Source organism: Podarcis bocagei, assembly GCF_964188305.1.
Source record: "Podarcis bocagei genome assembly, chromosome: 6".
Classification (NCBI taxonomy): Eukaryota; Metazoa; Chordata; class Lepidosauria; order Squamata; family Lacertidae; genus Podarcis; species Podarcis bocagei.
The window spans coordinates 70,679,145-70,704,101 of record NC_138130.1 but is presented as its reverse complement, the minus strand read 5'-3'; the positions used below and the strand labels follow the sequence as shown (position 1 = coordinate 70,704,101).

The 24,957-nt window shown below is 42.0% G+C and overlaps 1 protein-coding gene across 1 annotated transcript in view; it reads right to left on the bottom strand.

Moving 5' to 3' along the window:
- Window positions 1–24,957, bottom strand: part of MYH15 (myosin heavy chain 15) — a 93,092-nt gene that overhangs the window by 61,719 nt on the left and 6,416 nt on the right. Inside the window, exons 4-16 of the mRNA XM_081198862.1 lie at window positions 22,602–22,758; window positions 19,626–19,653; window positions 17,815–17,908; window positions 16,748–16,768; window positions 15,311–15,403; window positions 13,152–13,215; window positions 12,938–13,036; window positions 9,472–9,575; window positions 5,519–5,657; window positions 4,638–4,756; window positions 3,412–3,561; window positions 1,827–1,997; window positions 557–736 (exon numbers count right to left, since the gene is read on the bottom strand). Of these exons, the coding sequence (XP_081054988.1) occupies window positions 557–736; window positions 1,827–1,997; window positions 3,412–3,561; window positions 4,638–4,756; window positions 5,519–5,657; window positions 9,472–9,575; window positions 12,938–13,036; window positions 13,152–13,215; window positions 15,311–15,403; window positions 16,748–16,768; window positions 17,815–17,908; window positions 19,626–19,653; window positions 22,602–22,758 (1,419 nt within the window). The remainder of the gene's footprint in view (window positions 1–556; window positions 737–1,826; window positions 1,998–3,411; window positions 3,562–4,637; window positions 4,757–5,518; window positions 5,658–9,471; window positions 9,576–12,937; window positions 13,037–13,151; window positions 13,216–15,310; window positions 15,404–16,747; window positions 16,769–17,814; window positions 17,909–19,625; window positions 19,654–22,601; window positions 22,759–24,957) is intronic.

The window sequence follows — 24,957 nt, the reverse complement described above, 5'->3', positions numbered from 1 at the left end:
CTTTGGCCCATGACTCCATTCTGTCAGGGGACTGCCATCGGAACAGGGGAGGGAGGCAGGGGGGCTGTTGGGATACAGAAAGCCTCCGAAACTCCTGAGGAACAGTTCCTCTTCCAGCGGTGGGAAAAGCCACACCTCCAGTGAAGAAGAGAGTGAAGGGGCCAGCCAAGCGAGGAAAGGGCTCAAGGATGCTGCTGAGAGCCCCAGCGCCTCACCTCGCTGGGCTGGCCAGGAGGGACGCACACCTCTTCTGTAGCCCAGCTTGTGCAGAGGGGTGAAACGCAAAGGGGGGGGAGGCTTGGGATGCCGAAGTTCTTATGTTAGAGGAGAAGCCGGAAGGGGCCACTCCCTGATTCTGCAAGTGACTAAGATGGGCATGAACTTTGTAGATCTGCACTGTAAATAGTTTGCACAATAACACCTGTAAAAGACAGGTCGGAGTCCTGCCTGGTTACTCGCGAGCAACCACCAGCAGCATCTGACACATTCATTCCAACAGGGCTTCATGCTTTGAGGTTAATGCCATTGTCCCCTTCTGCAAATGCCAAAAACTTACCGCTCCAGCATAGTGCAGGAGTTCAAAATGAGCTTCATATTTCCGCTTTTTGTCAGGCCTGGGTTTCTGCAGATTGGGTGACTTGCCCAGATGATTGTCGTACAGCTTGGCTTTGAAGGTCATATCTGTAGCCTTCGGGAACATGCATTCTTCTTCTAGGATAGACAAGATCCCCAAGGGCTACGCACAGCAATAGGGAGATAAATGTTAGGGTTTTGTTTTCCAAGGATGTCATTTTGGTTAGCATGAATGAATACTGCATCTGCAAAATCTCCCCGCTCCCAATAGCTGTTAACATATTACTCTTTCAGACTGCTATCAGACTTGACGACACAGTGTGAAAATATTATATTTTATACAGATTGCTGACACAATATTGATGCTTTGGTTTTCAAAAAGGCTTGGATTGACTTACTTTTCTCAATAAATCAGTCAGAAAACAACCCAGCGTTATAATAGCTGAGGTCTATATAACTTACTACACAGCATAATGAACACATACCACCAGCTGTGTCTTGTGGCTTGCCAAGTTACTGACACCCATCCCAGTCTTTTTCTGCAGTTCTTGCATTATTAGGCAACATTTGCCTTGGTGGGGCAAAAGTTGTTTAATGGTCTCTCCTAACTAATGGAAAAAACTGGTCAAGAAGATTTATTTGTTTTGAATGTGACTGCTACATCTCTGAGCATGGGCAACTATGGAAAAATGAATAAATATAGGTATATCTGTATCTCCAGTGGAAACATCAAGAATCAAAAGGTACCAGGTATATTGCTGTTGTTTAGGCTTGTCATGGTGCTAGTAGAAGAAATCAATCTTCAAAAGTATGTTTGTATTCCTTCTTTCCTTCAGAGAACTCAAGCTGGAATAGATGGTTATCTTCCTCAATTTTATGGTCAAAACTAGCTTGTCTGGTAGGTTATGCCCAGAGGCAACGACTGGCCCATGGGTCAAGCAGTAAATTTTACAGCTGCACAAAGACATAACCTAGTTCAGGGCCTAGTCAGATACGCTAGTCACTACATCACATCACTGGTAGACCTTGGGGTCTCAAATTTCAGCGGTGCCCTGTGCAATGCCAAAATTCGCCCCCCTCGCATCTTGCCTTCTGTTCTACATCATAGTTGTGGTGCCGCTTGTGGCATCCCCAAGTCTCCACTTCCAGTGTGACCAAACCAGTCACGCTCCCCTAAATCCACCCTAATCTCATTGTCTTTATGGTAAGCCTTTCCTGCTATCAAACAGAAACCCCAATGATGTTTTCCATACCTTTTCAATGAGATCAATGCAGGCTTGCAAATCCAATCCAAAGTCAATGAACACCCAATCGATGCCTTCCTTTTTGTACTCTTCTTGCTCCAAGACAAACATGTGGTGATTGAAAAACTGTTGCAGTTTTTCATTTGTATAATTGATGCAAAGCTGCTCAAAGCTGTTAAACTATGAGGGGGAGGAAAGACATAAAATTAAATTTACAGAGGAACAAGAACGAAGGCAAATATATGTAAAGTCTGTTAGTATATGATCTGAATTCCTTTAAGACTAACTTCAGTGCTAATGTGCAGAACACAACTGCTTAATTTTCAGATATGGATAGAAGAGCGCCACTGAATTCCCAAAGTGTGCCAGGCATAATATGCCAGGCATATTTTTTGAAGCCCTGATTTGTGCCTAAGTCCCATTGGAACTGCTGTGCCTAAGTCCCATTGGAACTGCTGTTAGATGAAACTTTGAGCAGAACTGAAGTCAAAGCCTAACCAGCATTTCCTGGATTGAGGCTGAAGTAGACTCATTATGAAAGGTATCTGTCAAAAGGCAAATATTTTCCACTTTCAGCAACAGAAGAATTGAAGTCCTGCAAATGTCGGGGCTGTTTGCTAAGAACATGAGAAGTAAATTTGTGCAAACTATGGCATTTTCCTTGGAGTGGATGGTGCTAAGTTATATAAATACTATCCACAGTTCACTGACCCTTCTAATTTTTATGGTTAAACATTTATGTGCATCTTCTCTGCCTTTGTGTGTGTATTTATATGTGCATTCCTACTGCCCTTGGGTGGATCAAATAAATTAGGTCAGCTGAACACTGGTAAGCCTGTTGCAAGTATAAGTTTGCAACTTTTGTATGAGAACTTGACTACTGCTTATTTCTTACCATCACCAAAAGATCAAAATTGTAATACTAGTTACAGTTCCTTGCTTTCCAAGATGGGTTTGGGAGTACGTTCCTCATGCTCTTATCAATGATAAATAAACTACACCTATACATTATCGACTAGTTCTCATTGCTCCTGATAAACTCAGCAAGCTGTACAACATGGGTGTGTAATCTGTGACCCTCCAGATGTTGGATTCTAACCCCCATCAACCCCACCCAACATGGCCAGTGGTCAGGAATGATGGGAGTCAAGCAACATCTGAGGTGACATTCCTGCTAATACAACATTGATAACTGATTCTTTCAACAAACGTTATCTTCTAGCTAAGAGACATAATAATAATTTATAATAATAATTTATTATTTATACCCCGCCCATCTGGCTGGGCTTCCCTAGCCACTTTGGGCGGCTTTCAACAAAAGATTAAAATACAGTGATCCATCAAACATTAAAAACTTCCCTAAACATAATTACTTTAAATCAATTTGTTGCTACCATGAAAATTTTGGGAGGCAATTACCATATTTTTTGCACCATAACACTCACTTTTTTCCTCCTAAAAAGTAAGGGGAAATGTCTGTGCGTGTTATGGAGGGAATGCCTACGGGTGGCATGCCTACGGATTTTCCTCCTCTAAAAACTACGTGCGTGTTATGGTCTGGTGCGTGTTATAGAGCGAAAAATACGGTACTCACATCAAAGATTTCAAAGCCAGCAATGTCCAACACCCCGATGAAGAACTGTCTTGGCAACTTGGTGTCCAAGGTCCTATTGATGCGAGTAACGAGCCACTTGAACATCCTATCATACACTGCTTTGGATAAGGCCCCAACAGAATAGGAAACCTGTAGAAGAGAGGTAGAACAATCACACAATACCATAATAATCCTTGTGATCATGTCTGCGGAAGATACTCCCTTTGAGCATCCTACATGCCAGGTTCAGATCTATTGACATTCTGGGTTTAAACCTAGCATACAATTATTGACCTAAAACACAGATCAGTGTAGCTCAGTATAGAGGGTGTTGGACCTGGGATACTTGATCCAACTATGCAACCTTGATAAAGCAAATCATTTCTCACCCTTAGTCCCTGACTTATAAAACAGGAATAAATATAGCTACATATGAAATCTGCAGGGGGAATTATATTTTTTCATCACCAAGCAACATATTTATTGGCTCAACGGCAATTTATCTAGTTCCTTTTGCACTTGCATAGTTTACTGCTTTGTCCAATGGCAAGGACTTCAGTGTGATAATGTGTGCTTTAATAATTGCCCAAAGCCATAGGTTTTGCAGTTTCAACTCGGCATAAATATGCTCACACAGCTGCATGCAAGATGGATTTCAATATAGCTTTGGAATCTTTGAAGCTAGATTTACAGTTTTGTTTTATGAAAATCCAGCTATGTACTTCCCTGTTTCATGATATCGTCGTGGGAGGTTTTAAAATTTTCTACATTAAGCCCAACTAACCCATATTGAAATCAGTAACATTTATTTCTGAGGAAATGTGGTAAGGAAATGTGTACTGAAGAAATACAATGGCTTGTATCCAAATACGGTAGTTCTTGCATTAATTTTTTTTTTCAGTTTGTTTGTTTTGCTTCACTTATATGCTGTGTTGTTTTTTCATATGCTGGAAGTGTTGTTTGCTAATTTTTAACACTTTGTTATTATTGTGAGCCAATCTGAGCTCAATGTATTTGTTGGAAAGGGTCAGACAAATCATAAATCGAAGCTCAAAAGAGTCCTCCACCCACTTTTAGCTCCACTGCTGGCTTCAGCCCCCCAGTAGCATGCAGTCCCAGACAGATTGCTCCCAAGGGAACTGCAGCCCTCAAAAGAATGATGGTTCTCCATCCCAGCATATAGGTTTGGTATCATGCTGGCTCATGTAGTTTAAACACCTCCTTACCTGTTCCACACTTTGGCCTTTGGTGACATACTCATTTCCAACTTTCACTCTAGGATGCACCAAACCCTTAAGCATATCAGAGGAATTAATTCCCATCAGGTAAGCAGCTTTGTCAGCACCTGATGGAGAGTTACAATATTTCAACAAGTTCATTGACACAGGATAGGACTGGTTTAGATTTACAGATCACTCATTTACTGGGATAGACTCTAGCATTTTTTAAACAGCAACAATGGAGCATGAAAATCAAATTGGCTATATAAATCCTAGCTAACACCTACCCTGTACTAGAATTTAATATATTTAAAAGACGGCAGACCTCTACATCATAGATCCTTCCTGAATTCACTGTGTTTCTCTAACCCCAAGTACCCGAGTCTGAAAGTCTAGATGCTGCTCTTGCTGTGTTTTGACATTTATTTTCCCCCAGGAGAGTAATATCAACATCATGGAAAACACAGAAGTGTCATGATATGTATGTTCCAATCACATGGAAATGACAATCGCAGAAGTGAGAGGAATAAAACTTGAAGATTATGTATGATCTGAATACAGATCACACAGCAATAACAAGGCTTATTCACATGTTTCAGTGAACACAGATATAAGCTGGCCCTACAAATGTACAAGTGTTTGTGTGAAAGATTGTACCCTTGATGTATAGCTTAACTATTGTGTGGACAGTCTGTACAGTTGCTGAACATTACTTGTGAATAACTGTACATGTGCACAGCTCAACTATTTGTGTACACAGATTGTCCACTCATTGAATGTAACTTGTGAACATCCCTGCAGTCATTTAAAACAGACCTTGCCTTGCAGCCTCGCAGCTCAACACAGGGCATGGAACATTGCGAATGGGCAGATACGGAAGAGCTTACTTTCAGTGCCATCGGCTTCTGCCTGCTCCTCCCTGGGTCTCTGTTTAAATTTCATGTTTCCAAAGTGCATAATGGCACCAGTGAGCTTGTAGGCACCATACTTTTCATCCGCCACAAAGCCCAAAATATCCATGGCTTGCTGTGGAAAGTAAAAAGAACAGGACATTTTGTCACTTGCCTGTGAAACAACATGCAGCTTTATTTTCTAGAGCTCTTTCACGGCACGGCTGATGTTTGTGCTTGTTCTGGTATTGATCTTTCAAAAAATAAACTAGAGGAACAAGAAGCCTCTGCTATTTATTTTGAATCTGCCCTATTCCTCAAAAACAGAGAATAGTTCCTACCACTAATAATCTACTGAAGAGAGAGAGAGAGAGAGAGAGAGAGAGAGAGAGAGAGAGAGAGAGAGAGATTTCATTTTTAAGGTAAGCAAATAAAACCTTCAACCAAAAAAATAGCCCAACAACTGCAATGGCATGACAGCTGAACATAATAGTGCTACACGCCAACCCAATCTCTGCCGAGCGGCTGCTTGAGATTCCAGGGGTTCCAGGAGCTCAGCCAGGGTTGCGTTTCCATTGGGAAATCAAGGCACAGTCTTGAAGAAATATGGTTTATTGTACCCATATTTACACCTGGGTCTACTTTGGAGAGAGTTCAGAGCATTACATCACAAGAGGGACTTGCTTCCCACAGCAGCACAGCATTGGAGTCTCTGTCCCAGCCTGCCAAGATGGTTCTGCCCTGCATGGCTTCTGCCTGGAGTTCTTGCTCCACCCTTCTCCTTCCCAAAGACCCTTGCTAGGAAGAAAACCCCAAGTCTCATGTAAAACAACTATTTTTTTCTGTGGGCACAGCCCCACCTTCCCTGTTTTCCTATGTCATGGAAGCTGAAATCATACACCCTTCTCCAACCATGGGAGCTTCCCACTAGGTCCTTGTCAGAAAATCTCTTGCCCTGTTGATGGTTTTTATTGATGGGGTAATGACCCACTTCCAGCACCTTTTGCCATTCTTAATAACTTCTATCCTAAGTGAGGCCCTGGTCTGGCATCTTTCCTTCAATACTCCAAACATTATCTAAATTCTACCATTTATTAATTTCTAGCTTTTACTAACTCTAGCATTTATGGGTGCCCTTGCAGCCCCAAACTCTGTTGCCCCAGACCTGTAACAATATTGTTTTTGCTATGGGACTAATACAGAAGAAGGCAATCACTGCTATCATATTCATCAATCAGAGAGACTTAAGGCATCATAAACAATGTTGTTTCACTTGTCTCTGCTTTCTCTTTTTGAGGAGAGGAATAAATATATTAATACAGCAGGTCTGTTCAGAATGTTAGTAGTGAGAATCTTTCTAGTCCAAACTTAGTGAAATTACAAGGGCTAGATTTATGGTTTAGCAATGTATGAATAGCTCCTTCAGAAGAAAATAACCCATGATGTAGCAGTATAGAGGGGAGAAAAGAAGCCAGTTACATTCTGTGCCAATTAATGGCCATTTTTTACATATGTGGAATGGAGAACACTGTTGACTGCCATCAGCACAGATTTGGACTTCCTGGTTGCTTCCTCCCTGTTAGAACTATGTTTGTGTATGTTTTGTCTCCTTTGATTGATGGAGATGATGGTGATGATATGATATAGAAGATCCCTGCTTGAAGGATTGACAAAAATAGACAGTAAGTGAATATGATTGAAGAGCATACAATATAATATGAACAAGAACACTTACTTCTGGCAAGAGAAGGGTGGACCCTTTCTCACTGTGTGGATTTAATTGTGTCCATTTAATATATATTACTGGAAAATCAATTAAAATATGGGGGATAAAGAATATTGTTTATAATGCTTTAAGTCACCCTGATTGACAAATATAACAGTGAGTCTTCTCCTGTATTCCACCGATGAGAATTCCCTACAAACTTAAATCATTGATTGTTTTTTCCTAAATCACGATATATTGTCTTGTCCTGTCAATCTTATTAGCATTAAAAAAAGCTACTCCTTTCTGTAAAAAAAAATTGGTGCTTTGTTTTGTTTGTTCCTTGATGAAATGGATTTGATGTATAAACTTTTCTGCAATGGTAATTTCCCAAGATTTACTGTAACCGAGATGTACCGTGAGAGTCCTATTGCTCTTTCCACAGTTCCATTATCACAAATCTTTCAGCAGCTAAAATGAATCTAAACAAGCCCTTAAATACTACATTCTCTCTCTCCCCCTCCAAAAAAAATCTGCTTAGTTATTATATTACTCTCATTGAGTACCCAAAATCTCACTATCTGTTGCCACTCTCAGCCCTGACCACAATCCCGCCAATGGTCTGGAAACATTGTGTCCTGCATGTGTGTCAGTTTCACTGAGGTATAATACCACATGTGGGCTATTCTAATGTATTCCCTTTAACATATGCAGAATCATTTCTGACTCTGATCATTTACCGTATCCAAAACTACATTCTCAAAATGCCTGAGTCCTCTGGTTGCTTGCTGCTCACTTGGTCTGTTGGAAACAACATAATTTATCTGATAGATACTAAGCAAGTGACTTTTGCATTGGCTTATCTTTCTCTCAAATTGTTGTTCCCATTGTTCAGATGAGGAGTGTTAATACAGAAGTACCTTAGCCAGCAAGATCCCTCCCCTTTCCAATCCCTAAATACACTTTAAAGGATGGATGGTTTAATACCAATATCAGGGGAAACTTATTGGGATTATGCTGGGTTGCTATGTTGTCCATACTAAAAATATGCATTATGTGCAATGTGAATGCATTACAAAGTACTTGAGAACATCAAAAGCGTAGGGAATAGCATTAAAAACGCATTATAGGATAGCATTAAAAATCCATTATGGGATATGTGCACATAATGATGTCAATATCTTGTGAATCCCAGAGGAATGAAATTTTACAGCTCGGGAACAGTCACCAAGAGTACCTCAGAGAGGCACCATTCACATTTGATGGGAACTCTCATAAGGTTACTTGAGGTTGACTACAGAGATTGCAATGGGCAAAATAGTTGGTCTCTACATATATATCTACATCAAGAGGGGGAACCTTCATCCCACGCACAACCTTCTGGGGCCCCCATGCCAGTTGTGGGCAAGACAAGAGATAGCAAAGTGAGCGGGATCAGAGACAACAGATTTGATCCTTACCTTTGTACAATAGGCTACATTCCAGCCACGTGTCTTTCCTTCTTCCAAGCAGGCAAGCAAGAGGCATTATCACAGCCCAGACACTTGCAGAGCATAGCCTACTCAGAGGCATAGTCTGCGAAGAGTCCCAAGGGCCACATTTGGCCTGTGGCCTGGAGATTACCCACCACTGCCCTACATCAAAATGGACTTCTTATACCTCGTGTGTTTTTCTTAGTGCTGATGTCTATGATTCTATGATATGACCATCGCGTTGTATCAAATGTTCAATGGAAATCCCCTTTGGAACAAAAATTTTGAATACCACCTACTGTCTCTGCCATGGCAGATCAAGTTTTAAAGAATTAATAATGCTGATACACAGATTTAGTGTTGCTTTTTATAAAATCTGTACATATAGAGAAAAGAATTATTTTCCTATGTACTCAAGACCTAATGGAAACCTACAAAATGTAATGGAAACCATAGCCCTAAGGCTATGTCTGCATTTCCCCACTCTCCCTACTCTGAAAGACTTAAAGCAAGAAGAGAGGTTTGGCTGAAGGGGACCCTATGCTAAGAACATCCTAAATACTGAAATGCGCCAGATGCCCTGACTTGGTAGCACAGTTGTGCTCAGCTACTCTATGCTACATCACGTTTCCCATGTGCTGGGTGTGCAGTGCTTCAAATCTGCTGCTACAGTTTTAGTGAGAACAAAAGAAATATCTAACCACAGCAACGTCTCCAACAGATTATGGCTTGCAAGATTTTGCAATCTTTAATCAAAATGAATCATATCTTACATCAGTTGCCAGCAGCTCTTCCCCATCATCCAGATTGTCCACAGTAACTACACCTTGTGAGCAGAAGTGGAAGTCGTAGGGATTTGTCGACACCAGGAGCATATCTGCAAATAAGAAAAATTAAAATAGCTTCTCTTCTTGAGATCTGGTCTGTTACTGAGTATACCTCATGAGCCAACATGTACCCATAAATGCAATGTCATAAGACAAGATTTATGGTGGCATCACAATGACAGTGGAATATCGTTGGAAGAAGTTAGACCTGCAGAAATGTGTAGAGTTTAGCTCCTAAATTGGATCACTTATAAGTGACATATGCATGACTTCCACAGGAAAGACCAGGAGAAAGAAGTTGGACACCACCACTTGAAGTCTGACAATTATTTCTTCTGAGCCAACCTGCTATTTGTTCACAAAAGTACATAAAGGTTTCCTCCACCACAAACCACTTTGATATGGGCTAGGGAACTTGTTGCTCTTCAGATGTTGCTAGGTTAAATAAGTAATCCACTTCTGACATCTTGCAGTGCCTGGATTTCATCTTGAGGTGGAACTGCAAATGATCTTTATTTCTGTGCTCAAATAATCAAGGGTGGTATTCAACTCTGTTTTACTCAGAGTAGACCTGTTGAAATTAATGGACCTTGCTGCACAGTGCCACCTAGTCACTCTTGTCCTCATACAGCTAATTCCACTTGGCCAAAAGCCCCCAAGTCTCACACCTTGGTCAACTTGGTATCATACGGTGCCATGCTTTCAGATCCTTCCTCTTCTGCAACAGATAAAAGTCAAGAGAAATTGCACAGGGCCCAACAAACTCTAAGTCAACTAAAGAGCCTCAGCTGATTCCAGTGCATTGATCCCCTGTAGAAAAGCACTGGAAATTCAAATGACAGTCAAGAATATTAGCCAAAAAGCAAGACAAAAGGAAGACTCAGGAGATTTGTTAAGACAACAGGATGTGTGTGTTCTATAGACATTATTACCGACAGTAATTTCTCTCTCTCAGCAGGACTACTTATGAGCAACTGATTGTAATAGTTAAATAAAAATTTGGGTGGTGACTGATGCATGCAACCATCTCTGCGAATGTGTGTAGCAGAGGAATAAATTCACCATGGAAGGTACATTTTCACAGTACAATATTTGCGTTCAAATCCTGTTAGCACAAAATTACTTTGAAACAGTTCCTTTAATCTTCCTTAATTAGACCACAGCAAAGGCTAACTGGGTTAAGGGTTTAGCAGATGGACCACTCTGCCGGGATAACAAGAACTCAAATGAGATTATTACTGCTTTTGCCAAGCAGCAATTTAGCGCATGGATAAAGGGATGCTTCGCTATATTAGAAGAAGCACTGCCTAGCTGGGGATTTCTAGCAATCTGCATCAACTCACAACCAGCATGTATAAATGTCACGAGGCAAAGATGTGTCTTAGGCAAAACCCTATCTACAGATTCAAAGAGAATAATATATTAGAGGATAATATATAAGAACATAAAAAAGAAGATGGCTGGATCAGGCCAATTGCCCACCTAGTTCTAGCATCCTGTTCTCACAGTGGCCACCCAGAAAACAAGCAGAACATGGGCATCTGAGCACTGTAACCTCCCATGGTCTCCAGCATTTGTTTATTGAAAGGAATTCTAAACTGCCTGAGAGGACACAATGCCCTTACAAGGCAGTGTACAATTCTAAAATGAAATGAAACTATATATAACATTATCGTTTGAACCCATGTACACATTAAATTGATCCCAAGTATAGCAATTAATGAAACACAGATTGAATTAAAATGGTTTCTGTTTTTTTAAAAAAGAACAAGTGAAAATATATGGAAGGGAATCAAGCAAGGAGATCCACCCAATGGGGTGGAAGCCAGATACCCTGGGAAGTGTTGCCAATTTCTTTGTTTAGCACCAGCACCAATAACATTCTAGGACATCACATAGCCCAAAGGCATTTTAAGGGTATGTTCACACAAACCCTGTCTTTTTATGTTTTTATATCTGTTGGAAGCCACTCAGAGTGGCTGGGGCCACCAAGTCAGATGGATGGGGCATAATAAATAACAAACAAACAAATAATAGTTCCACACCCAGTGTGCTCCCACTGTTAGTATACATTGCGTGTGTAGGTCCCTAGGCCACCCCTCAAATAACTTCACACATAACACGTAATTTAGTTTTGGTTTTGGGGCACTATTTTGGCCACAACTTTATTAAAATACAAAATCAGTGAGTGGTTGTTTAGACATTGGTTATGACTATCTGTCCCCCCGCCTGGGACAGAACTGACATCCCGAGGTCCTATCGGTAGCCAGTAGAAGGGAAAGTCAAACTTGGGGGTCATTTGAGCTAAGCGTCGGACCCACGCTGCTCACCCCAGCAGCTCCCCGAAAGCTTGCCGGCCCTGGTCCCATGACAGGGATTGGACGAAATCGTGGCAAGCCCCAGGATTCCTTTAACGGAATTCCCTTCAGCGCAATAGGAGGGGCAGGCACAGCCTATCCTGACCCCTCCACCACCAGCATATTATAACCAATGCCTAACCGCAACCTTACAAGTTGTGACGAATTGCTGAGTAGTAGGCAAAAACCAAATGGCACAGCCAATCACCAAATGGCAAAATTCCTACTAGGCCCCTGCGCCAAGGCAGACAACCCCATGACAGGCAAAGCAAGGTCAACCGGAAAAGAGGGCGGGTGGGCGGGTGATCCGATGCACTCTGCAAAGAGAAAGAGAAACCAGAGTGCACCAATATTTAAAGACTATGGTCCCACCCACCCAATTTGCAACATACAATTTGCCCCAGCAACCTGGTTATCCAATCACAATGCCAGGCAACAACTATTAACCTGCCTGGCAACAAGAGGCCTGGCCCGGTGGCCCACACCGCAACACGTGCTCTCATTTATTGGAGAACACGCTTTAACACAACATTAGTGCCAGTCCAGATCAGCCCTGTAGCTTCTCAAACCAGTTTCAATCCAATTAGAAAAAGTAAGCCACATTTGCTTTATACTGCAGAATGGTTTGAACATTTGAGACAGCCATTGTACAGGTGACAGCTTCAGTGGTGGGGTGTAGGGGGTGATGTTGCCGAGACAGGAAAACCAAAAAGCTCATGAGTATTGGGTGAAGAATTCTCTCTTAGGTGAACAAAACCAGGTAAATTGAGGCTTCAAACACAGCAGGGGAGGGGAACGACCTTGCCGTGTATTGAGCTGTCAATGTGAACATACCCCAAATGAAAAAATGAAAAGCAGTGGGGCTCACTCCCATAAAAGTGTGCATAGGATTGCACCAACAAGCAGTTACAAAAAGTGTAAAAACAACAACCCACCACCGAACCTAATTGGGTTCTGCAAGTCACCTGTCTTTAGTTTTTCATTCTTTAATGCAGCAGTGCTGATCATAGTTGCATTTCTTAATTTGCACACACCACGTCTTTCCTTTCTCTTACCTTGTAGCTCTGCTTTTTTCCCAGACAAGATCTGGTAGAAGATATGGTAGTCTCTTTCACCTGGTTGTTGGAAAATAACTCGGGATTTCTCTAGCAGATCTGGTTGGGTAATGAAGAATTACATTGAGAAATACTGTAGGTTGAAACATGGAATCTGAATATATAGCTCAAGTAATATAGCTCAAGTAAGTATAGAAATTAGCATGTTGCTTACAAATTTCAATATCCGCTGAAGATAGCTTGCCTGTAGTTCCAAAATGGATTCTGATAAATTTACCCTAATTTGTACAAAAGAGAATATATCAATACACATAACCGCAACAGCCAACAGATAGAAAAGGGATATAGAACCAATTAGAAATATGAACAAAAAAGCAAGGGCGGGCATCTATTTGGAGATGCTTTAGATATTGGTTGTCATGGTTTAAGGGGGGGGGCTAAATGATGAGTGGATACATTCAAATAATTTTAAACATTCCTTTCAGGTAGGCAAGGTTTATCACCTCACATGTATGAAGTGAGATTCAGGCGGGGGGGGGGGGGACCCATGTAATCTGCTTGAAACAGATTGTGCAACCTCCAGATGTCTAAAGATTCTCATATCTCCTCTGTCTTTGTTAAGTACGGGAACCGGGAAACGGCAGAGACAGACTATGGTTTCAGTAGCTTTGCATTCTGCATACCATAATTATAACAACAAATTATAACCCTTCAGTTGACTTGTGACCAGCTTGCTTTGCATCCTTTGGGCATTGTTCCGCATGACTTGTGTGCTTTACTTAACACAGTGTTACACAAGAGCACAGCAGTAATTGTGCTCTGCTGCAGTTGTTATCTGCATCCCACTCATCCATTCAGAAGATGTAACCACCTTCCATCTGCTGGACAGGAGGATGCAGCACTCAGTTCATTGATACGTCATTGCTGTACTTGATTAATTGGTCAAATTATCCCCTTGACAACCTTCTTGCATGGATATATGCACCTTTCTGCTTTCTGACATTTCCTGTGGTTTATGCATGCTGCTATGTCCATCCCTTCCTAGTTCCAATTAGCAAGCTCCATTATTTTGCTGTGAAGTGCTCCAAAAATATCTGTATGGAGGATGTAACGGGTGCTTTATAAATATCAAGTGATTGTCCAAACAGAACTCAAGTCCGCTGGCTGACATTCAAAATATGTACAATGTGTTCAATAAACACCTGTTGTGAGAGGGAGAAGCAAGATCACGGCAGCAGCCTCCAGACAAAGCCAACCTGTGTTCAAAGCTTGTCCGCACAACTCCTGCCTCGCAAGTTTAGGAACTCTGCAAAAAGCCGTGTCTCCAGCTGTATGGATTGTGTAGTTGGCTGGGTGAATGTTTGGTGAAGACAGGGATTGCTGCTTCAGTCCTGTTCCACCCGCTACACGGCAGAGACTACTGCGAAGTGCTTAGTCAGAAGGGCAAAAGGTGAGACTGGAAGCAACATCTGTAGATGTTTCAATAAGTGCCTTTCCACGCTTACCATTTTATAGTGGAATAGCTAATTGGGGATTTAGATTTGGGGGCATATTGCTAGACAACATTGGTATCATTCAGCTAGTATCCCAGAATAATGGCCTCACAACCCCATATTTCTTGGAACGCAAACCACCACTCCCCCAACTTTTGTGAAGATCCAGAATGGATTCTCAATATTTTCAGTTGTGTGGCATGTGTGCAAGCAGCATTCCAGTTTCTGTGAGGAGGGTGGGTGGGTGGGGTTGGGAAGATGCCTATTTCATGCCACTTTTTTCTGACAGGTGCAAGCTGTTGGTATGCAAGCTCAGTTCAGAGATGAAATGTGGCAGAAAGAGACGGCGATACTGAGGCAAAGTACTGGCCATGACAGCAGCAGACCAAATTTCATCAGAGGAACTAGGCTTGCTATCGCCTCAGGCAGGCATGTAGTTCCTCTTCTAAACTCCTATACTTCCACAAGGTCAATATTCTGGAATTAGTTAATTAAATAGCCATGAAAGAGCTATCCCCATGCTCATGCTCATAACTCTGACATTTACTGGCTGGCAGAACACGAGAGTTCATTAGGGGTGTGACTACAGTTACTGAACTTTTCTCAGCTCAGGCACAACCTGCCAATCACGTTGACAGGAAATCCCTACTCTGCTCTCTAATAATAGCAAAGTGTGAGCAAAAGTGTCGATAACTAGCTACAAATTCACTCTTACAAATGTCAGATCAAAAAACAACTCTTTCACCACAAATGGTAGGTGTGAAAAGGCCCTAAGTATCAGACGTACAGCTGTCTATGTTGAATGCTGAACATTTTTATAAATACGGTATTACTAATGAAGGCAGACTGGTAAAGTACCACAGCAATAAGGCATACTTACAAAGCGTGAGGAGTTGTCATTTCTCAGAGTTTTGGCATTCCCGAAGGCTTCCAAGGCTGGGTTGGCTTGGATGATTTGATCTTCCAAAGTCCCCTTACAATGCAAAAGATGGAAGTACATTTAGGGCACAACCCTGCACTCACAATTTGCCAACTAAAGGGCTTTACGATTTGGTCGAAACTCAACGATTTTGGCAGAATGCAGCTCTGCCATTTTAAAAAATGCACTTGTGGAAACTCCCAAATATTTATATCATAAAATTTATGCACTGCTTGACTGTTAAAAGAAAGAAAGAAAGAAACCTAAAAGTGATTTACAAAGATGCCAAAGGTGTGGTCTCTTTCTATGTTAAGGGAAGTGGGGAAGTTTGGAAGCAACTTAGAAGGGGATATTTAAAAAGTCTTATAGGCTAAATTTCTACACTTTACTTTGCTGTATATTTTATGGTTTTAAATCTCTGCTGAGGCTCTTTCACCAAAGAGTACTTGCCCAAACCTGAATCTCAGGCATCCAGGGAATTCTTTTATTTTACCTATAGTAAAGGTAAAGGGACCCCTGACCATTAGGCCCAGTTGTGGCCAACTCTGGGGTTGCGGCACTCATCTCGCTTTATTGGCCGAGGGAGCCAGTGTACAGCTTCCGGGTCATGTGGCCAGCATGACTAAGCCGCTTCTGGCGAACCAGAGCAACACACGGAAACACCGTTTACCTTCCCGCCAGAGCGGTACCTATTTATCTACTTGCACTTTGATGTGCTTTCGAACTGCTAGGTTGGCAGGAACAGGGACCGAGCAACAGGAGCTCATCCCGTCGTGGGGATTCGAACCGCTGACCTTCTGATTGGCAAGTCCTAGGCTCTGTGGTTTAATCCACAGCGCCACCCGCGTCCTTACCTATAGTACATTCCCTTAAAACGAAATACAAAATATTAAAAACCAACAGATTTGATGTGTAGTCTAATGCCTACTGGAAAAAAATAAAGTCTCTTGCTAGCATACTTTATGCTGAAGACATGCAACGAAGCTGAAGGAAAGGGAAAGAAGGGGCAAGTTTGTGTAAAAGGGAAAACAACAACAATCATGTCACTGAATGAAACCTGTGCTAATATTCTCCAGTTGAAATCAGCAGAACGTAAGCACTTCTCACTTAGGCTGACCCCAGCTTCACAAAATGAAAGAAACATTAAGTATAAAACGATGCAATAGGATTGGTCTAGAAAGCTAAAAATGTTTAGAATCATACAGTTAGATTGCTCAGAGCCAGTTTCTATGATTTTGAGTTGGCTTTGTAACAAAAATTAATTTCAGCTGTGTTGTTCTAGGTTTAGAAGCAGGGTGAGTGCAAATGAAGTTTTACATACGCCTGTGAACAACATTCACGGCACGTCAGCAAAATCTGTGAAATACAAATTCAATTACAGGAAACTCATCTACTTACCCCAGTCTTGGTTGCTGGTTGCTTTCAAAGAAAAATGAAAAGACAATTAAACAAACAGTTAGTCTAAGTGATTAGAAAATATCATTTAACATTGCTTATCAATCCCGCTCTATTTGTGATTTCAGAGACCTTTTTTATTCTGCAACTGCTTTTCCACAGAGACTTCTAGAGTAAATTTCCCAACACTTCTAAGCTGCTTGTCCTGAACCAAGAAGAGGCACCCAGTCCTACGATCATATGTGGATCTTCTGTATGGCTGCAAAACCAGTTTCTATATCCATACTCCCCATTCTTCCCCTTCCTTCACATTCAGAACCCTTTTTTTTTGCACATGCTTTGTTCCTATACCTATCAAGTTGTCCATTATTGCTGTCGGTATTAAACCATCAGTCCCTGCCATGTTTTAGATCCAACCACCCATAATCAGAGTCTGAAGCCCAGCCACTGACCCAACACACTAGATTTGCAGGGCTCTGTCCCTATCCACATTATGCTACTCCTGATGCTTTGACGTGTGTCCAGATGACTCTGTTGCAAAGCACAGGAAAAAGAGGTGACAGATCAGAGGTGGAGAATGCTTGTGCTAGTACAGCAGAACCAGGAATGGCTATAGCTGTTAATGGAGCATTACCAGTTACGGCACTGCTCCATCTCCAGGTCCCCAGGGTACATTTACACTGCAGGCTTGAACTGGATTTACAACCATTCACTCTTCCCTGGGATCTGTCATCCTGGAAGAAGGACTAGAGATCTCTAATATAAAATTCTTAGTAACCTTCACCAGTTTCAATATCCCTGCTCTCCATTCTGCCCCTTTCTTCACATTCAGAACCCAAAAAATATGATGATATGATGATAAACAACAGCCAGACTCATTGGGCAAATTCCCATGAGCTCTGCTTTCCCCGAATCACTTTGAAATATTACAGCTTCTTCTCACATATCCCCATGCAATTAACAACCATGCTAACTGGTGCTTACAGGGCCTTGGAAACAGAATGTCTTCCACCTGTTGGGTAATAAATATTATTTGCGCAGAAGAAGAAAACAGTCATTTGAATATTTACATTCTTTTTTCCAGGTTCACCGATTGCTGCTACTGTGGCAAAATACTGAATGACACGTTTTGTGTTCACAGTCTTGCCGGCACCAGATTCTCCACTATGAAACAGAAGGAAGATGACATTATTAATCTCAAGCTTTTCACTTCCATCAGCCTTATACATTTGCATTTTTTTCCAAACTCTAAACTGTGCTACATTTGAATGAATCATGTCCAGCAACCTCACCTTTAAGGAATTCACTTTCGATCCATGTTTACAGGTAAGTCCACTGGCACTGATTCAACACAGGCTTGTCATGATGGATGATTCCCAGCAGGCGGGAGGCCAGATAGGCCTCCTCACCTGCCAGAAAGTTTGAATCCATGCCTCCAGCCAAATTGGCCAATGGTGAGCAGGCTAAGGAGTGGGTGCTCAGCCATGGAGCAAACCCAACTGGCAGCAGGCTTCACTTGAGTCTGCTCCTTGAGTATAAAAGGAGGCCAGTTGTGGCCTTATTTGACCCAAATACACTGTGTTATGTCTGATTTTGTTCTCTAAGTTGGGATGCTGAGAACCGTGGCATCTGGGCACACAAGAGGATAGGAGTATGGAAAGAATAGCTCTATCAGTGGCTATCAGGGCAGTATCCCACTAACTCACTCCATCAGTGCAATAATTTACATTTGGAACTTTCTCCCCCTCTCATTCACCTCCTAAATCTGTTATGGGGCTTTCTCCCAGCCTTCTGGAGCAGATTTGAGGAGGGCAAGGGGGGCAGAGAGAGGGTAAATAGAATTATTCGAGGGCAAATCCTTGTGCTAAGGGAACAAGTTATTCAGCATCACATTAGATACAAGCCTTGGTCTTATTGATGGCCATGTGAAACACCACTGAATAGAAGATGGTGGAGGCAACAGTGGACTACTGAAACTCTCTTTGTGAGTTTTCTCAAAGCCACCTGGTTGGCCACTGTGGGAAACTGGGCCAAGACTTAGTACGTCTTTGGTCTAATAAAACACAGCTCTTCTGGAACAAAGGTACCAACAAAATATACACTGACTAAAACCTGAATATCAGAAGCTGCGTTGTGACGCAACAGAGCTGTGTTTCTTAGAAACAGACTCAAGGCACCTCAGGTAAATCCAATCAGGAACAGCAATATTTAAGCACAGTAGCCAGGGAGCCCTGGTTAATCCTTGCCACCCAGGCCCACACTGCCTTTCTGCTCACACTCACCCCTACCAGGTGTTCCCTCTTTAAGTACTTACTCTTGGCCCAATAACTAACTTTATACCCAGAACCCAAGGGTAAAATTTACTTCTCTTAATGCCCATGCTGAAAAACCTTGCAAACAAGTTAGCAAAGGCGAATATGTGCTTTGAAATAAAATGTATTCAGTTTTGTGTGCTTTGGTAAGCATACTAGGAACCAATTGCTTTTGCTGATGTTTGCTTTCGCTGATGTGAGGCATCTGAAAAGATGGGGGTGGCTATGTGTCCTATTTTACATAGAATAGTCCTCTTCGGAAGGAGTCCTCTGTGTGAAGGACTGTCTGATCAGATTTGAAGATAAGGGAGAACTGGGCCTTGAAATAAATATAAATAGTTACTGACTAGGCACATAGATCACTTGGTCACAATCTTTCCCACTGTGGTGGGATATATTGTATTTTTATTTATATTATAGCAATTATTTCTCAATTTGCATCTATACTATAATTAGCATATATAAATGTTAGGCGAATCTGTGTCCTCTTTTGCCCTTTTTTTTTCGAAGATGCATTTTTCCTTTTTTGGCATTGCATAAATAACCTCCCTAGAAAAAGATCCACTTACGTGATCAGCATTGACTGGTTCTCTCGATCTGTGCAGAAAGGAAAAAAGGAACCTGTAATTGCACTTGCTACATAGTCACCAGGGAATAATTTCTTATACAAACAGAAATAAACAAGAAGAAACCCATTTAGGCAAACTCCCCTCAACATGGGAAATATCTTGTTTAGTATATTTTAAGTGCTTTGGCAAAATGCATTGGCCTGCAAAACCAATTCATTTTGGGTTCTCTCCATTATTTAGTACCATATGCCTGCTGTGGAGGTAGCTGCAAAAGCCATTGCATGACTCCATCACAAGCAGAGAAAGACAATTTAACCAGATCAGTTTCTTGGTAGAAATTCCAAGAGCAAGGTGTGCTGTTGAAATTCACTGGGCTCTTCAAAGGAAGTAGGAATGAAGAGAGCAAAGAGAAACAAAGGAGGGATGGGTTTTTGACAGGTTGGGGTTAATTAGCATATCAAAGGCTCTGTAACATGGAAAACACATTCAGCTAAAGACATTCAGATTAGAGGGTTTCTAAACCTGTTGTGTTAGATGCTTCCCTTCAACCTGTTCTATTCGTGTTACATGGAAGAAACGTAGTGAAGTTTCAAGTTTTGCATTTAAACCAAAAGGTTTGGTTGCCCCGCAACAATTTCGAGAGCATGGGGCTTCTGTTTGCTTTCTAATGAAAGGGCATGTTTTGTGAATTAAAAGGAAATCAGCATTGGCAGTCCAATTGGTCAGGGCAAGGATGGAGAACTTGTGGCCCTCCAGCTGCTGCTAGACTACAAATCCCATCTTCCTTGACAACTGGCTGCGCTGGCTGGGGTTGATAGAAGTTGCAGTCCAATTTCTAAAGGACCACAGGTTCCCCTTCTTTGACATAGAGATTGTCTCAAAGTACCAGCTGTGTAACATGTCGGCTTAGCAATCTTTTTTGTTTGCAAGTGATTTGAGAGAGGAGAGAACCTAGAGGAATTTATGTTATATTGGGCAAGCATGTGCTTTATTTGCAAATGACTGTCGATGGAATTTGAAGTACTTGCCTCCCCTACCAACCCCACCCAGAATGGTCATTCCATACAAGAGTAGCAAACAAGACCCATACAGCTGCGGTACTGCACTGACTTGTTAGGGGTAAGGGAAAAGTTCTTAGTTCGGGGGATCTAGACAAACTAGCTCTGTAACAATAGTGCATGCCTCTTAAGGGCAGGCACCTCGCATTTAAAGATGCTATAATTATAAGGACCTAGAAAGCCAAGCACATTACTGTGCCAAGCATAATTACAGATTTTGCTTTGCTTTTTATGCTCCAGCTATTATTATAACTCAGCCAGCTCCAACAAAAAGCACAAGACAGGAAAATGTCTCATACTTTGATATATTATTTTAATGTTATCAATGGCAGTATACCTATTGTGCTCTGTGCAGAGTCACATTTGAAACAGATGAGCACAAACCCCAAGCTCCCTTGGTAATGTTCCAGAATGTCGATGGCTGCACAAATATTAGTGCTCCAGATAATCAGGCACGCATCACCACTGCCCTCTGATGGAAGAAATCTGCTGCTCGGACATGAATTTGAAGTGTGCTCCAGTTCTGGTGGCATGATGTTATATCACTGCTCCAGTGCTTGAGGGAGGCTAGAGTCAGTGGCCTTTAACATTTGGCTGTAGTGCAGCCAAAGCCAGGCAGTTTTAGCACACATTGATTTCAACAGGAGAGCTAAGCGCATGCTCCTTCTCTTAAACAGCTGCTCCAGTTATTGAGATCACTATTTCTGCCTTGTGGTTTCTGTTCAAAGAAGGCTCATTTGTTACAGTACATTCCTTTCTTTCAGCCAAAGGGAAGCAGGACTGTAAAAAAGAAAAGAAAAGAAAGCGCCCTGACCTACTGGCTGATTATTTCTCTGTGTAAACAGGGAGCAGGCAGGGGTAGGAGGAACAGAAATGTGCACATAGAGATTGAAGCAAACCAAGGTTTGCCATTCACTTTACTGTCAGAAAGAGTTATGGGGCTACTGAGTACACAGATTCACCCTCTGACAATGATGTCCATGGAGAAATTCTTGTTTATGGGTGGTCCATTTGAGCACAGGAACACAGGCGAGGTGACCTGGATCATTGTGTTGTAAGATTGGAGGTTTTGACAAGAGAGTGTTAGAGACTAGAGAGTAAGAATGACTGCTGAAGCTCCTTTAAGACACAGTTGCAAAACCTTTTTTTAGGCAGATTGCTAACTGATTGCTCTTGATAGATGAATCTCCCTTAAGTCATCTGAAGTGGGTGGGTTCTTTCCCTATCCAGCTAAGGATGGTGTATGCTAGGTCTGTGTGTGCCTGGGAAGTGAGCAAAAGGGATAAAGTCTAGTTTCTGAGAGACAGGCACAGAGAGCTGAGTTTTTAGGAGCACAGTAAGCAAACTGTGTCAGGGAAGTTGGAGACCTGACACATGACAATGAATTTGGCTTTCTGTTGGAATATTAAATCTAGATCTGCACCTGTAAATAAATTCAAATGCTTAAAAACTGTCATAACCTTTCATTGATCTTCTTCCAAATAAATTAACTCAGAGTGAGCGCTGCACATCCCTGGAGTTTCTCACTGCTCAGAGACGGGAAGACTGTGTAATGATGCTTTTAGTGTCTTATAAAACCTAAGCATTGCTGGGGGGAAATAAAAAAATTATCTCAACAATTTCTCTTTCTTTCTTGTAAACCAAGAGCAGGGAACCTGTGGCCCTTCTGCCATTGTTAAGCTACAAGTCACTTCAAGGATATACAGTGCCGACAGTCAGGAGTTCAGTAGATATTATCCCTAATCTGAGTGGCACTGAAGATCACAGATCTTACCATCTCCAGGCTCTTTGCCCATGATATGGTGCCTAAATGCCCTTCCTAGAAGCTTCTCTTGTCAGCATTTGGAAAACGTTTGAAAGCAAGATTTAGTTGTAGGACAAACAAATAAGGGCCATGTGGGCAAATGACGCTACTTACTACGCAGCATGTCATGGTAAGCATTGTCAGCTATGGAGAAGATGTGAGGAGGAGACTCTGAACGTCTCTTGCCCTTGTAAGCTGAAACAACTTCTGTCTTGTAGACAGGAAGCCATTTGTAAGGGTTTATTGTCACACAGAAGAGACCCGAATAAGTCTGGAAAGGAAAACAGAAGAAAATCACTAAGAACCTTGGTAAAGAACATGAGGATTTCACACAGTACCAACAGTGCAGTTGTTCTAATCCAGTTCATTTGTAGGGTTTGTTGTTGTTTTTAACAAAAGATGGCTTAACAGAACCAGACTGCACTGGCATGGAAATTGAGAAAGAAATTTACTCATATATTAATACTAAACACACAAAATGAAAGTGAATCCCATTGATAGCAGAATGGTTTGTATCAAAGTTGTCTGTTTCATTTTGGAGCAACGGATATGTTGGTCACAGCCAACCATTTGTAACTTTCAGCTCAAGATTTCCTCGTAATCCCAGCCTCCAACAATTCACCTGAAAATGCAAACCTCTGTAAATATAAATGATAACATTTTTAAGGGAAAGCAACATTAGTTGATTGGGACTTGTATAACGGTAAAAAGATGGGGAACATGTGGCCCTCCAGATGTTGTTGGATTACAACTCCCATCATTTCTAGCTATTGATTATGCTGACTAGAGTTGATGGGAGTTGGAGTCCAACAACATCTGAAGAGCTACAAGCTCCCATAGATGGCCCATAGTCACTTGATGCAGCAACCTTTCTAAAACTAAATGGGATGGAAAGCCACCTGAGAATCATATCCATGCCACCTGGAATTCTACTGAAGAAAGGTGTGATATATATGAAGTATCCCCAGACTTTAATGCTGTGTAGACTGAAGCCCACTAAGAAAATCTCATGAATAAAAAAAACGCATTTCATTAGTACAACTCAGTTAGAAATTAGTTTAACCTTGGAAATGAGGAACATGGCCAGTAACAATGAATTTCGTTGTAAACTACTGTATTTTTCGCCCTTTCGCAATTTTCCCCTCCAAAAATGAAGGGGAAATGTGTGTGCGTCCTATGGGGCGAATGCAGGCTTTCGCTGAAGCCTGGAGAGCGAGAGGAGTCGGTGCGACCAACCCCTCTCACTCTCCAGGCTTCGCGCAGATCTCCGTAAGCCGTGGGAGCCCATGCCGCGGCTTGCGAAGAGTTGCCTGCATGCCGAAGGCTGGGCGCGCTGAGCTCAGCGCGCCCAGACTTCACACAGCTCTCGGCAAGGCACAGGAGCCCTGCGCTGGGCTCCCGCGGCTTGCGGAGAGTTGCCTGTTCTGGGTGCTGGGGTCGGAGGAAACTCGGGCTTCCCCCACCCCAGCCCCGCACCTGGGGGGGAAATAATTTTCCCCCCTTTATTTCCCCCCCCAAAAAAAAAACTAGTTGCGCCTTATGGGACGGTGCATCCTATAGGGCGAAAAATACGGTAGTATGCATTGGAACATGATTTTCCAATACCAAACACTTCATCTACAACAATAAAATTATGCACAAGGCATTTAGAAAGGTAAGCAATCTTAACGGCTAACAATATTTGTTAAGAAAGGCGTTCAACTCCTGTTGCAATCAGGACTGGGCACACGCCATGCTATAAACATCCAGATTCTGCAGCAGTTATCCAATCTTTGCACTTTAAAAGGAAACTATTGCATTTTGATAATATTATGCATGTGTCTTTGCTTAATATTCATAGTTTATTCTGCTTCTGCTGGTGTGTAAAGCATGAAAACCTATTGTCCAACCAGAGTGAAACCAAGAGGTAAAGGCTGGCTAAGCCACAGAGACAAAGTAAACAGATGCCTGGTGTACCCAAATTATACGGGTGCCCTCATTTATTCAAATATATTAGAAAGAGAGCTGCTCCCTGCATATTTAGAGACTGGGTACACTGAGGCAAGTTGTCTACTGTTTGACACCACCTGTATTTCAGGAGACAGGAACATTCTGACCTCTATCAGCTGCCCAAGGCACAGACGCAGTCATAAAATGGGTGAATTAAGAATGTGACAGACATTAAAAAATGAAAAAGTAGCCCTCTAGTCAACCTTTGATCATTTAATGTGCTATAGCTATACTGCTCGGCATCTGATAAGACATAGTGACAAAAATTTAATTCACTTACGGTGATTTAAAAAAAACACTTTAGCTTGCTAGAGGCAAGGTAACATGTTAGTACAGTGGTACCTCTGGTTAAGAACTTAATTCGTCTGGAGGTCCGTTCTTAACCTGAAACCATTCTTAACTTAAGGTACCACTTTAGCTATTGGGGCCTCCCACTGCTGCTGCGCCGCCGCTGCACGATTTCTGTTCTCATCCTGAAGCA